The 16,288-nt window shown below is 39.9% G+C and overlaps 1 protein-coding gene across 4 annotated transcripts in view; it reads right to left on the reverse strand.

Annotated features, from left to right (window-relative positions):
• Positions 1–16,288, reverse strand: part of LOC129721902 (uncharacterized) — a 134,738-nt gene that overhangs the window by 35,652 nt on the left and 82,798 nt on the right. For 2 of the 4 annotated variants that reach the window (XM_055674999.1, XM_055675000.1), the window contains exon 4: positions 14,995–15,055. The exons of the other annotated variants lie outside the window; for them this stretch is intronic. In XM_055674999.1, coding sequence (XP_055530974.1) covers positions 14,995–15,055 — 61 coding nt within the window. The remainder of the gene's footprint in view (positions 1–14,994; positions 15,056–16,288) is intronic. 4 annotated transcript variants of the gene reach the window in all.

Here is a 16,288-nt window from a genome sequence, read left to right on the forward strand (position 1 = left end):
TTTGCTATTTATTTTTTTTATTTCGCCGATAAAATTTAGAAATGATTGAATGTGTACATATTAGTAATAACATAGAACAAGTTGAAATTGCGATGAATGCCAAAAGCTATTTTCAAATGCAATCCCATTTTCATGGAGAAAGTATGTCGCCTACCCCTTAAAATTTTCGAGCGCCTTCCCCAAAATTAGGTTTTAGATAGTATTCGTGAAATTATAAATATTTTAGAAACACGAAAAATTAAATTTATTGATTTTTTTAAGCGTCCGTCTGTTAATGGATAACTCTTGTTGTAATTTTGTTACAAAATATATGAAAACTATCAAGGTAAACTTCTAAATCATATTATGGTTTAATTTTATAATATATGTACTACTTTCGTCAAGCATTGCCCCCAGTTTAGTGAGCCAACAAACTTTAGGTGCTCGTCACCAATTTTTGTTGACTTTCGTAAAAAAGATACATTCCTGTTGATAACGGTTATAGATCATTTCTTTATTCTTAATAAACATCAATTAATACAGGGACTCTTTTGAGACTAATCGAACGTTAGTTTCAAGAAATATGTGACCTTATTAAATTGAACGAATCTTTTCGAAGTTACTTGATTAAAACGGATAGTTACTAAAATTCCGCGAAATTTTTGAAAAGATCACATATTCATAACAACATTTGACATATTCTTTACAAAAGTCACGGTGACTAAAAAGTAACATTTGTTGATTGAAGCCCGATGTTCACTTTTTCTGATATTTATATAAACTAGAACTTAGAAGAGATGATGACCAAAATCACTGCGACAACGTTAATAACTTATAAGTTTTTTTCAAAAGGTTACAAATTCTATTGAACGAAACTTTTGACAAATATTCTCTCACAGAAGTCACAGTGACTAACAGGTAAACTATTCCTATGAAGGTCACCATGAAGTTATCAGAAAAATTCAAATGTACCTCTTAATGACTTAGAGACTATTCTAAGACAACATACTATTTGTACTTCAAATTATCACCGTGACTACTCAATGGAAAAAATAATTTCGTTTCACAAGTGGAATAATTTCGTCTGTGACCCTTTAGAAAAGAATAAAAAAATTTGAGTTCAATTATCACAGCGATAAAATAAAAGAAAAAGTTGTTTTATAATCATAGCAAAAAGTTCACACATGTTTTTCTATAAAAAGTAATGGTTACTCGCGTACAAAAACTATTTCCATATTATTTTTAAAGTCCCATTTTATTTGTGACTCTCGTGCGGATTGGGCAATTTCTTGAATCGAATTGCACAAATCATGATTTCATGAAACTAGCCCAATCAATCATGCGTTCAATTCATGGTTTCCTAAATCAAAGCAAGGTTTTATAAATCGAACACCCGATTTCATGAGTCAAATGCTATATGTGCTGACTCGCAACTCATGATTTCATAAATTAAAATCATGGTTCCAGTAGCCACAGCAAGAATTCATGAATCGAAAACCCGATTCCTGGAGTCAAATGCTATATGTCCTGACTCGCAACTCATGATTTCATAAATCAAAATCATGGTTCCAGTAGCCACAGCAAGAATTCTTAAATCGAACGTCCGATTTCATGAGTCATATGCTAAATTGCATGACTCGTGACTCATGATTTCACGAGTTCAGCTTATAATTTCATGGGTTAGAATAAGCCAAAGCAAGAATGCATAAATCAAACACCCGATTCCATGAGTCAAATGCTATATTTCATGACTCGCATTTCATGATTTCATAAATCACAATCATGGTTCCATGAGTCAAAGGAAGATTTCATAAATTGAACGCCCGATTTCATGAGTCAAATGAATCAAATTTCATGACCCATAAATCATGGTTTCAATCCAAATTGCTCATGATGTCAGCAAAACAGTAACGCACGGGGTGAGTTACGAACAATTGGCTCATGATTCCATGAGTCTTTACTCATGGTGTATATTCATCAGACTTCCTGTGCACGCGCTTTTTTTTCAAGCGACGAGAGAAATCTTTCTCTCGCTCGTAGAATTCCCATGTATGTGCGACGAGACGAGACAAGTCACATGCAATTTGCAGGTTGCTCTTTCGCTTCTCTTTCGGTTCGGATTGCGATGCGCAAGGCGATGTTTCATCGCACTACGAACTGAGCGAGACGCCCGTACTGTACATACTTGATACAGCTCGTGAGAATTTCTCGTGTACACAGACTTCCTGTACACGCGCTTTTTACTGAAGCGACGAGAGGTTTTTTTTCTTTTTTTTTTCGGTAAGAGACTGCGGCGCACCACACGATGTCTTATCGCTTTACGAACTAAGCGAGACACCCGTACTGTACCTTAGTGAAACTGTATATTAGAGAAATGACAAAGCACTCACCGTTGTGGAAACTGTCAACATCAAAACGGGCGAGCTGTATAATTTTGCATTGTCGTTATCCGTTTTGATGTTGACAGTTTCCACAACGGTGAGTGTCTCTGCGTCTCTCTGGTGTATAGGCTGCCTACCGTACCTACATACGATATATGCCGTTAGACCCTTCTGAAGGTGTATTAATCGGAAGAATTCACAAAACTATATTACTACGATCAGATTATCACGAACCTTCAGAACCTGATTTGCAATATCTATACACTAAGGTTGCTTTTTACGCGGTTTTTTTACGCGGATTCCGGAATTTACGCAGTATTTTTATTTGTGTGGATTTTGGTTCCTCTTCACTCGGATTGCAGAATTTACGCGGGTTTTTTTCACGCGAATTCCGGAATTTACGCGGTTTTTTACGCGGCATGTATCCCCCGCATAAAAAGCGACTTTAGTGTACTTAATTCGAAAATTCTATCCAACATCAACATGTACTCGAAAATATAAACAATTTCAATGGTTTTACTATTTTTAACTCCCGAAAAACTTATGTTGTAATTTAAAACCACATTTTTTATCCTTAGAACTACAAAACAGAGTTCTATCATAAGATAGTCAATGACATCTAAACCGACGAAAGAAATACTTCTCTTAACCAACGTAACACTCTGCATCCGGTGCATTTTCGTTCCGTTAGCATAATAAGTATAGTAACAAAATGTTCTTAATTCATGTTAACAAAAGTCGGATTAATTAATCATAGAATTTTGAATTGATAAATAAATGAACTAGGTTATATCTATACATATAAAAATGCAGCTCTGTCTGTCTGTCTGTCTGTTCCATATAGGCTCGAAAACTACTGAGCCGATCGGCGTGAAATTTCGTATATAGGGGTTTTAGGGGCCGAGAAAGGTGACTAAGATAGTTTGAGACCCCTCCCTCTTCTGAAAGGGAGGGGTCCCATACAAATGAAACACAAATTCATGCACATCTCAAAAACTAACCGAGTAAATGAAACCAAATTTGGCAAGTGGATGTTTTTAGGAGTAACAAATATGCCCATGTTGATTCGACACCCTTCCCTCTTCTGGAAGGGAGGGGTCCCATACAAATGAAACACAAATTTCTGCACATCTCGAAAACTAACCAAGCAAATGAAACAAAATTTGGCATGTGGATGTTTTTAGAAGTAACAACTGTGTCCATGTTGATTCGACACCCTTCCCTCTTCTGGAAGGGAGGGGTCCCATACAAATGAAACACAAACTTCTGCACATCTCGAGAACTAACCAAGTAAATAGAACCAAATTTGTTAGGTGGATGTTTTTAGGGGTAGCAAATATCTCCATAATGGTTTGACACCCCTCCCTCTTCTACAAGGGAGGGGTCCCATACAAATGAAACTCAAATTTCGCATAGCTCGAGAACCAATCAAGTGAATATAACCAAATTTGGCAGGTGAATGTTTTTAAGTGTAACAAAAATGTCCATAATGTTCCGACACCCTTCTTTCTTCTGGCATGTCTCCAAATACCATTTCGAAATCCAAGATGGCGACTTCCCGTTTCTGAAAAATAGCGGCAAATGACCAAATACCACCCAACATGGGTATTTCCGGAATTGTTATGATGCAATGAAGCCACAAATCGACCTCAGACAACATTTCGAATTGTAAGATGGCGACTCCCGGTGTCTGGAAAACAGCCGAAAATGACCAAATACCACACAATATGAGTGTTTCTTCAACCAGATTGACGCTCAGAGGCCAAAAATTGTCTCCTAATGCCATTTTGAAATCCAAGATGGCGACTTCCGGTTTCTGAAAAATAGCGGCAAATGACCAAATACCACCAAATATGGGTATTTCCGGGATTGTTATGATGCACTGAAGCCACAAATCGACCTTAGACAAAATTTTGAATTGTAAGATGGCGACTTCCGGTGTCTGGAAAACAGCCGAAAATGACAAAATACCACCCAATGTGAGTGTTCCTTTAACCAGATTGACGCTCAGAGGCCAGAAATTCTTTACAAATGCCATTTTGAAATCCAAGATGGCGACTTCCGTTTTCTGAAAAACAGCCGAAAATGACCAAATACCACCCAATATGAGTATTTCCTGGATTGTTATGATACACTGAAGCCACAAATCGACCTATCAACCTTAGACAACATTTTGAATTGCAAGAAGGTGACTTCCGGTGTCTGGAAAACAGCCGAAAATGACCAAATACCACACAATATTAGTGTTCCTCTGACCAGATTGATGCTCAGAGGCCAGAAATTGTTTAAAAAAGCCATTTTGAAATCCAAGATGGCGACTTCCGGTTTCTAAAAAACTGCCGAAAATGACCAAATACCACCCAATATGGGTATTTCCGGGATTGTTATGATGCACTGAAGCCACAAATCGACTTCAGACAACATTTTGAATTGTAAGATGGCGACTCCCGGTGTCTGGAAAACAGCCGAAAATGACCAAATACCACCCAATATGAGTGTTCCTTTAACCAGATTGACGCTCAGAGGCCAGAAATTCTTTACAAATGCCATTTTGAAATCCAAGATGGCGACTTCCGGTTTCTGAAAAACAGTGTCAAATGATCAAATACCACCCAATATGGGTATTTCCGGGATTGTTATGATGCACTTAAGCCACAAATTGACCTCAAAAAAAAAATTTTGAATTGTAAGATGGCGACTTGCGGTGTCTGGAAAACAGCCGAAAATGACCAAATACCACCCAATGTGAGTGTTCCTTTAACCAGATTGACGCTCAGAGGCCAGAAATTCTTTACAAATGCCATTTTGAAATCCAAGATGGCGACTTCCGTTTTCTGAAAAACAGCCGAAAATGACCAAATACCACCCAATATGAGTATTTCCTGGATTGTTATGATACACTGAAGCCACAAATCGACCTATCAACCTTAGACAACATTTTGAATTGCAAGAAGGAGACTTCCGGTGTCTGGAAAACAGCCGAAAATGACCAAATACCACACAATATTAGTGTTCCTCTGACCAGATTGATGCTCAGAGGCCAGAAATTGTTTAAAAAAGCCATTTTGAAATCCAAGATGGCGACTTCCGGTTTCTAAAAAACTGCCGAAAATGACCAAATACCACCCAATATGGGTATTTCCGGGATTGTTATGATGCACTGAAGCCACAAATCGACTTCAGACAACATTTTGAATTGTAAGATGGCGACTCCCGGTGTCTGGAAAACAGCCGAAAATGACCAAATACCACCCAATATGAGTGTTCCTTTAGCCAGATTGACGCTCAGAGGCCAGAAATTGTTTACAAATGCCATTTTGAAATCCAAGATGGCGACTTCCGGTTTCTGAAAAACAGTGTCAAATGATCAAATACCACCCAATATGGGTATTTCCGGGATTGTTATGATGCACTTAAGCCACAAATTGACCTCAAAAAAACATTTTGAATTGTAAGATGGCGACTTGCGGTGTCTGGAAAACAGCCGAAAATGACCAAATACCACCCAATATAAGTGTTTCTTCTACCAGAATGACGCTCAGAGGCCAAAAGTTGTCTCCTAATGCCATTTTGAAATCCAAGATGGCGACTTCCGGTTTCTGAAAAACAGTGTCAAATTACCAAATACCACCCAATATAAGTGTTCCTTTAACCAGATTGACGCTCAGAGGCCAGAAATTCTTCACAAATGCCATTTTTAAATCCAAGATGGCGACTTCCGGTTTCTGAAATACAGCCGAAAATGACCAAATACCACCCAATATGGGTATTTCCGGGATTGTTATGATGCACTGAAGCCACAAATCGACCTCAGACAACATTTTGAATTGTAAGAGGGCGACTTCCGGTGTCTGGAAAACAGCCGAAAATGACCAAATACCACCCAATATGAGTGTTCCTTTGACCAGATTGATGCTCAGAGGCCAGAAATTGTTTACAAAAGCCATTTTGAAATCCAAGATGGCGACTTCCGGTTTCTAAAAAACAGCCGAAAATGACCAAATACCACCCAATATGGGTATTTCCGGGATTGTTATGATGCACTAAAGCCACACATCGACCTCAGACAACATTTCGAATTGTAAGATGACGACTTCCGGTGTCCGGAAAGCAGCCTAAAGTGACCAAATACCATCCAATACGAGTATCTCTGGAACGAGAATGAAGCTGAAAATAGACCTCAGACACCATTATGAATTGTAAGATGGCGACTTCCGGTTTCTAAAAAACAGCCAAAAATGGCCGATTTCTATACAATATGAGTATCTTCGGAACCAGAATGATACACAGTAGCTAGAATCAACCACAGACACCATTTTGAATTCGAAGATGGTGACATCTGGTTTCTGGAAAACAGCCGAAAATAACAAAACCAGAATGACGCTCATGGGCCAGAAATTGTCTCCAAATGCCATTTTTAAATCCAAGATGGCGACTTACGGTTCCTGAAAAATAGCCCAAAGGACCAAATACCACCCAATATGAGTATCACCGAATCCAGAATGATGCAAGGAGCTATAAATTGACTTTAGACAACAGTTTGAATTGAAAAATGGCAACTTCTGGGAAACAGCCGAACATAACCGAATACTACTACATATGGAAATGATGTAGAGAAGCATTGACCCTGGACACCATTTTGAATTAGAAGATGACCACTTTCAGTTTCTGGAAAACAACGAAAATAACTGAAATGCACCCAATAAATATCCGGAATAGAGGTCATGTACAAAAGCCAAAAGTCGAGGATGTTGTCATTCCAATAAAACCAATCATTTTTAAACGATATAATCCAATCGCAAGGAATCAATGAATTTGAAATGTTTAAAATTATTAAATTAAACACTAAAATAGGCGGGACGAAGTTTGCCGGGTCAGCTAGTCATTGATAATTCTAACGACGTTTTGATGCATGCTGCTATAACACCGTGAATAAAAAAAAAACATAAAATCCCCTGCCTTCTGCGCAAAATCAATTTCCTTCTCGCACCATTAGCGCAAAGCAACATGCGAGGCAAGCTCGCGAGACGAGCTCACGAGAATTTGCACGCAAGCTGTCTCAAGTTCGCGACGCCCATGCACCGCACTCGTTAAGTTGAGAGACGAGATATGTACGTCGTACGTCGATGTGTACGTCGCAATAAAAATTCCCATGCAACGAGACATGGCTCGTACGAATGGTATGTTTTCTCGCTCGCACGCTGCACACAGCACGAAGCGACTGAATGAGAAACGAGACTTGTAGCGCAAAGCACACTGTCTCTTCTTTGTGCGAGCGAGATTTCAGGAAGTCTGATTCATACCATGAAAATAAATCCAAATCATGAAATCATGAGTCATTTTGCCCGTTTTCGAGATTTTATTTATACTCGAGTACGACAGTAATGGTTGTCTTTTCTAGCTGGCTCCGATTGCTTTATACAAATTACAAGATGCCCGAACTCATTCATGAAGTTGAACTTAATGGTGCCCCAATTCAGTATAACATGGTTGATGAAACCAGGGATCGTTTTGGGATTGGAACTCCATACCTGGTATAAAATTAAGAAGTAACTTTCAAAGAATTTGTACCGCGATGAAGCAAGGGCTCCGCAGAAGCAAAGCAAATACGTTGCAAAAGTGTCAACTGTCGGTTAAAACTTTGCCAATTTGCATGTGGCTATTGAGATGCTACTTCTAGCTTCAACCTAGTAGGCCTTTAATGGCGGATGTGGAGGTAACAGAAAACGGTTTGGGTCCTATGAATTGCTGAGCAGAATCTTGTGCTAGGCTGTCACCATATACCATCGATTCCGCAGTAACCGGGTACCCAAAGTAGGATAGTTTTGTGTAGGCCGAAAAGCCCCATGAGTGTTGCACTGCACTCCCAAACTAACCTGGAAACTCATTTGGCGGAATTCCAGTAATGCAGCCTGATTGTTTGAAGTTTTAGACATTTTGAAGCACAGCTGTATTTTGCTCTTCTTGGAAAACGGTTGACCACTTCTCCAAAGAAGTAGAGATCTTTGTACCTGGTCTGTAGACCCCTGATCTAATCTGGGATCCAATTTTTGACCCTTCTGTATAGAAACGGATGGTGTCCGATGGAAGACTCGGCCTCCATTGTTCCATATTAGGCGATTTGTGTCAATCATGTCGGTAAATGGCAGGGCAGTGCGCTCAGAAAGGTTGGGCGTACACTACGAATAATTAAGGATATATAACTCGGAACATTCAGCACAGACCTAGGCAACGAAAAACAGACGACGAGTTAAGGCTCAGCTCCGGGAACTGCAAGTCTGCATGCGATCTGTTGCAACTGTGAGCAGGATTAAAGGTGGCGATAAGGCCCAGTTTTACCAGAGTAGTGAAACAACCAACGAGCTGGGAACGGGTTTATGTGTACTGGACAGAATGCATGATCGCGTGATCAACTGGAAGTCGACCAGCGAGAGGATGTGTCCGTTGAGGATAATAGGTCGTTTTTTCAACTACAGCATTATCAAAGTACACTACCCACACGAAGGTAAACCTGAAGACGAGAAGAAATCGTTTACACCGAGTCTAGATATGTGCAAGGACAAGGAGAGAAACCTGATCACAAGGGAGCGCGAGTTGATCGACAGGTGGTAGCAGTTTTTCTATGAGAACCGGAAGGAGGCGGAAGGGAAGTTAACCTTGGAGTGCCTACAAATGATAACAGTGCCCCAAGCGTTAATCAACGCCACCTACAAAGTCCTCTCCCGAATTCTGCTCTGTCGTCTTTGTCTTCTATCAAAAGGATTCGTATGGTTAGCGGGCCTTACGGAAGCACGCTCTATCAGGGAAGAAAATGTACCAAGCGAACCTTCAGTGCACAGACGCTCGATTGCCGAGTTTACTTTTCTTTGCACGAAGCCTGTCGGCGAGGTACCGTGCAGTCCTTACGCTTCTTCTCCCCACAGCCTTTTTTAACAGCCGTCATCCGACATCCACATAGGCAAATAAAAAGAGAGGGAAAATGTCTCCGGTGGATTCGGCTGTTATCGACACGCGCTGTATGTGTAGTGCGGACACGACCGTCTGTATAAAAAACAGCTTCTTTTCTTTTTTACATTCGCAATCCCGAAGACATCGTTCATATAATGCCGAATCGAAACACGGAGTATATTTTTCGTTTCCTTTTGCAATGCTCTGTTGCCAATACGTTCTCAATATAACTATGCCAGCACGATAGGTATCACGAACAAACAGCAACAGGAAAAAAACCTTTAGCAGACAGTAAAAAAAGAGTGTACCATTGAAATACTGGGAATACAACGTGCCCACACATCATGTCTTCGTTGACTTCAAGGCAGCGTATGATATAGTCGATCGAGACCAGCTATGACGCTGACGCTGCTTACGGAGGACATACGCGCACTGACCGTTTTTTAACGGCAATGTGAAGTGTTCGCTTTGAAAAGCGTGTGGTCGTGGGTTCGAATCTTTATAGAATCAGGACATTTGGTTGTCAAAGGACTTTAACATTGGTCAATTCTCAGGCTCCCCACCATATACGCTTCCTTCAAGTAGAATTCTACAGTAGCCCTGTTGACTTCTTTTCCTAATAAAAATAGGTCCCTCTTTTAATAAAACTGGTCCGAGTAACGTAGAAAAGTTCTTCCCAGGAAATTGTAATTAGGCGATATTGGAAGGATGGAAAGAGGCTCGGTATAGTAGTGAAGCAAGCTTGAAACGGAAGGGTAAAGCTAACACACAAGTACGGATATAAATGATAAGCGTATCACTTACTTCAATAGTGATACTGCCACTCCTGGGCAATATCACAATAGATCAAATGTCTCTGGTCGTAGTGACGAGTCCATTCAGGAAAAAAGTAAGTCATCTTCGAGCATCGTTCAATTTTCTCGCAGCTTTAGTACACTGAGCTCTGCTTCCTTCTTCACAAGGAAATTTAGAGGCTATGGCTGCAGTCGGAGCTGTGCGCAAAGCACTGGTAACTGAAAGACAGTCGTACAACTTTGATAAGTATTACCTGAGCTGCAAGCCCAGATCGTCGATATCGCCTTCATGATAGCGTAGTATATGAGCGGTCCAGTTCAGCTTTTTGTCCAGAAAGATTCCAAGGTATTTGGTTTCATTGCTGATACTCAGTCTTACCCTATTCAGTAGCGGAGGAGTCATTGAATGCGTCTTTTGCTTGGCAAAGGGTAAAATGACGGTTTTAGTAGGATTAATGTTCAGCTCTTCTCCGAAAAACCAATGAGAAGTGATATTAAGAGCCGTTTGCATAGAACATTTCACCCAAACAATGAGAACTAAGTCTTAAGCATAAGCAATGACTTCGTAACCAAGCTGCAATTGAGGAGAACGTCTACAACCAAGAACCATAGTATGGGAAAGAAAACTCTTTCCTGAGAACACCCTTTTATTGCCTCTATTGTGACAAACGTATCTTCCAATGCAATTGTGATTTTACTGCTCGATAGTATTGCTTAGTTTCTGCTCATTGTAGTATTGTCGAATTCTTCATTATGTAGAACCGTGTAAATAGATGCAAAGGACGTGCTATCGGAAGCCTCCTCAATATCTAGAAATTCGTTGACCGCTGTTTTTTTTAAATATATTCTAGTGACTTCTCGATCTTCGTCGCTGAGCGATTTCAGTAGACATACCGTTTTGAATTGCGTTATCCGTAATCTTCTCTATCAACTTGAGAAGAGTTGACTTCAGACCTATGGGTCTGAAAACTTTGGGCAATGTTTTCTCTTTTTTGCCCGGCCTTGAAATAACGTTCTGCCAGCTGTCCGGTATATGCCCAGACTGAAGCTAGCTCAAAAAATGCTGACGAGATCGGTCAGGATGACTCCGTCCGATTGTTGCAGGAAAATTTGTAGTATACTTAAATACATACTTAAATGACGTAGCATTTTTTTTGCATGATTTTCACCCTCCCCTTCTTCCCCTCTGCAAAAAAACTTGGTCTTAATAAAAAATGCAAAATCGATTTCAATCCAACCCCTTCCTCCCCCTCCTTCTTGTCGCAGCTTGTCACAAAACGATCGTACTTCCTCTCTCCCCATGAATGCTACGTCATTTAAGTATGCTCCCATAGTAACCAGTTTATAGAAATCTCCGTCAATAATAGACAAGCGAGCACTATGAAGTTACGTGATAGCCAGACTATTGTCCCCATTTTTCAATTGCCAAAGACCAATAATACAATATCGCACGCTTAGCCTTGAGGCTAATAGCGGTCTCGATCAACTAGATTAGTTGAGAGAGTTCGTTATCGATATTGTGTTTGGCACCTTTTTTTCCTGTATGGACTTCCTCACTGCGACCAGAATCGTAGATCTATTGTGAAATATGCCCGGATGTCTGCTGTATCCCGCACTTCTGTTAATAGCAGTACTGTTATTGAGAAGTGGCATGCTTATTATTATTGTTCATCAGTGCTTGTGTGTAATGTGATACTCTTCCTTACACGCTTACTGTTATACTATACCGATATTCGTTCCTCTTGCCAAATATCACTAATTATAATTCCCTGGAGAAGTTTCGTCGTGCGTCCTTCTGGCCAGTTTTATTGATAAGAGGGACTTATTTTTTTGTTAAGAGGAAGTCACGCAAAGGTATTGTAGATTTCAGTGTAAAGGAAGGGTAACTGGTGGGGAGCCTGAGAATAAACCCATGCTCAAGTCCTTTTTGACATCGGATGGCCTGGTTCTACTAAGATTCGAACCCACGACCATCCGCTTGACAAAGCGGACTCTGTAACCTTGCGGCTACGCAGCTCTCGTTTGGCACCTTTTGCATGTGTAGGATAAGTACAACGATACACCGTGCCCCAGTGCTGAGTCGAGAAAATTTCCAGCTCGAAAAGATTTTCGACTCGGTCGGGAATCGAACCCGATATCACAAACGTGTGGGAGAGCTAGCCGACCGACATCGCTAACCACAGAACCACGGAGACCTTTGGACATCGCTTTTTTCAGTCGCGTTACCTCAGGTAGATACTGAATGTCCTTACAGAATTAAGCTCTGGATTTCCTTCTGGCTTTGTGAAGCTCAGCGTTGTATTGTGCTGCAGGTCACTTACTGCGACGTCCAGTTCAACCGAAGTTCGTATATTTTTATGGCGCAATGTCCTCGAATTCACCTCACCACGCGACTTACATAAAAAGCCTTGCTACATTCCGATTCGGAACTTGACCTTCTGCTTATTTATACACAGACTTCGCAGCTGACTGTTTAGTGTACAGGACAATTGCGGGGCTAGCGCTACAATTTTACTGACACTAACAGTTTCTCCCGAGCCGAGACTCGAACCTACGAAGACTGCCTTGTAAGACCAGCATCGTACTTCGAGACCATCTAGGAGACACTCATTTCAGACTTACATACAAATAATATATATTAACATAAATACTACAAGGTATACAGCCCTAGGGGTTGTATGAAATGGTGACGTAAGACTAAATGTATATATTATACATATGCTGCGATAAGCTGTTCATAGGCAACACTACCGTTTATATTTGATGGTCGTTATTGTAAAACTAACGATGTATGAATACATGAAAATTTTACCCTATTAGTAGTTGTGAAAATTCTCATAACTCTTATCTTCAAGCATTTATTGTTCTAAAAAGAACCGATTCCATTATCTTCAACTCGAAATGTGTGCTACAGAACGCTGATGATCGCACCACCACCGGTAGTATTGAATATTTTGTTGGCCGCGCATAAAATTTGCTCTCCGCTGTGCCAGCAAAATATCCTGCAGCGTACGATGGTAACTGTTGCTGCCGCATGCAAAATGAAGGTAACATGCTTCGCACTGACTGGAAGTTGACTCGTATGCAGCTCTCGTTTCTCAATGTCGCGTACCTCTAACAGCTATACTCCACTCGCTGTTGTGTGATAAACTAGACTGATGCTGAATTTTCTACACGCAGTCTTTTGTATAGAGTTCAGCGTAGATTCTTGCATCAGGGCGTGGCCACACAGCTTAGAGAATGCGGAACAAACCAAAATACCTTCGATACTACTGAGTGATTTTCATAAGCATCAAAAGAAAGTTTTTGCTTTCCCGATGCGCAAATCACTCTGGTTCTTAGGTTAACTAATTTTCGTTACTAATATTTGACTGATAACGGTGTTCGAGTGGGCACAAAGTAACAATTAAACAGGAAAGTCACTCAATTTAGCAGTGAAAATTCTTGAAATGAGGGTTATATCTTGCTGTGATAAACTATTCATAGGCAACACTACCGTTTAACTTTGGTGCGCCCTGGTCGTTATTGTAAAAATGATTATTGAGAAATAGATGAACATTTCACACTAGGAGTAGTTGTGAAAATTCTCATAACTCTTATCTTCAAGCATTTATAGTTCTAAAAAGAACCGACTCTATAATCTTCAGCTCGAAATGTGTGCTATAGAACGCTGATGATCGCACCACCACCGATAGTATTGAATAATTTGCTGGCCGCGCATAAAATTTGCAGCGTACAATGGTAACTGTTGCTGCCGTATGCAAAATAAAGGTAACATGCTCCGCACTGCCTGGAAGTTGACTCGTACGCAGCTCTCGTTTCTCAATGTCGCGTACCTTTAACAGTTGCACTGCACTCGCTATTGTGTAACAAACTAAACTGAAGCTGAATTTTTTACACGCAGTCTTTTGTATCGAGTTCAGAGTAGATTTTTGCCATTAGGGCGTGACCACACAGCTTAGAGAAAAACAAACAAACCAAAACACTTTGTTGAGTCAAAATATGTAGGCAGTGGAATTGATTTCGTCCATGTTATTGTTATCTGTGCTCGGGAAGCAAGCCTATAATGAGGAAAATGTATGGGAAAGCTTGACCTTGGAACTTTTCACCTTTTTCTACCATTAAGCAGGAAAGCAACAATGTTGAACATTATATCAAAAAATTGTTACACATTTTATCTATCCACCGACAGATAAATGACTAAGATGCATTAAGTCGTTCGCTTGCTATAATCGTTTGAAATCTGACGCAACATTTGCCAGGTTCATTTTCAATTTTACAAAGTGTAATCTAGTATAGAAAACAAAGACGTAGTCCTACGTCAGAAAGTTCGACAGAAAATTATCAATGTTTAGTAGATTACAATCGAACTTTAAATCCAAATTTTTCCCTAAGCTCGTTCTTTAGAACGCTGTCTATTGATTAACCTAGCGTCTCCACCGATTCAACAGTGAAAGGAGGTGCACGGCTAACGTTAGTGTTGGTGTGGGTGGGAAGTTTTGACATATTTTTGAAATGGCTGGAGGACTCCCCCAGATGGTCTCGAGGTATGATGCTGGCCTAACAAGCCAGTCGTTGTAGGTTCGAGTCTCGGCTCAGGAGAGACTGTTAGTGTCAGTAGCATCGTAGCGTCAGCCCCGCAATTGTCCTGTACACTAAAAAGTCGGCTGCGAAGTCTGTGTATAAATCAACAGGAGGTTAAGTTCCGAATCGGAATGTAGCACCAAGGCTTTGCTTTATTTGTGGAGGCATCAAAATTCACAGGAATGGTTAAATAGCTATAATCTTTTTTTCAGTTCGAGCTTTAGAACCGCACCTGTAGATTTCTTCTTGTGTTTTAGTGTTATAGCTATTAATCGGTTATTTTGAAAGATAGAAAAAAAAAAACTTACCACAAAAAAGTTGGGTAAAATTGACGGGGCTACAACATTGTAGAACATCGTTCAACTCTATCTGCAAAGATAAGAAAGTTAGATGCTAAGTTTCATAGAAAATTTAGATTACCCTAGTTTGTGATCACAGGAAATTATGCGCTCATATTGCACAATTTTGTAGAAGAAATTTTTCGCTAGAATACCGTACTGCATCAAATTTTAAACACTTTAGCTATGATGTAACTTCTTGCATAAAAAAACAACAAAAAATGGGTTTTCTCATCAATCTTCGAGGTTTAGCATGTTGGCTATTTTATTTTTGTTGCAAGTAGGTGCTCTTTATACATATATTTAAACATGTAATGTATATGAAAATTACGAAAATTCAGAACTCGGCTTTGATTCAAATTCTGAACACTTCAACGTAATCGCCAAGAGATAGATAGATAAACAGTTTGAATGCCGTACTGCATCAAATTTCGAACACCTAAGCTATGATGTAACTTCTTGTACTAAAACCTAAATTAATCCACCTAGCGGTCAGACCCGGCCTTTCTCATTCAATTTTTATTTGTGAAAATAGATTTACATGACCGCTTCAGTCCAATAAATGTATATTCACTCTTCAGGTTCTAAAATATTGATGTTGTAATCTTTACATATAAAAATGCAGTCAAGTCTGTTTGTCCGTCTGATTCATACAGGCCCGAAAACTACCGAACCGATCAACGTGAAAATTTGTATGTAGGGGTTTTTGGTGCCGATAAAGGTTCCTATGATAGTTTGAGACCCCTCCCTCTTCTGGAAGGGAGGGGTCCCATACAAATGAAACATAAATTTCTGCATAACTCAAGAACAAACCAAGCAAATGAAACCGAATTTGGCATGTCGATGTTTTAAGGGGTAACTAATATGTCCATAATAGTTGGATGAAACACAAATTTGTGCACATCTCGAGAACTAAGCAACCAAATGGAACAAAATTTGGCAGGTAAATGTTTTTAGTGGTAACAAATATGTACATAATGGTTTGACACCCGACTCCCTCTTCTATAAGGGAGGGATCCCATGAAAATGAAACACAAATTTCGCACAGCTCAAGAACCAATCAAGAAAATACAACCAAATTTGGTATGTGAATGTTTTTAGAGGTAAAAAAAGTCCATAATGGTTTACGCCCCTCCCTCCCTACATGTTTCTTCACAAATTTCTGCACATCTCGCGAACTAATCAACTAAATGGAACCATATTGGCAGGTGAATGTTTTTAGTGGTAACGGTATGTTCCATAATAGACCTCAGACAACATTTTG

The sequence above is a fragment of the Wyeomyia smithii genome, chromosome 2 (genome assembly GCF_029784165.1).
Source record: "Wyeomyia smithii strain HCP4-BCI-WySm-NY-G18 chromosome 2, ASM2978416v1, whole genome shotgun sequence".
Lineage (NCBI taxonomy): Eukaryota > Metazoa > Arthropoda > Insecta > Diptera > Culicidae > Wyeomyia > Wyeomyia smithii.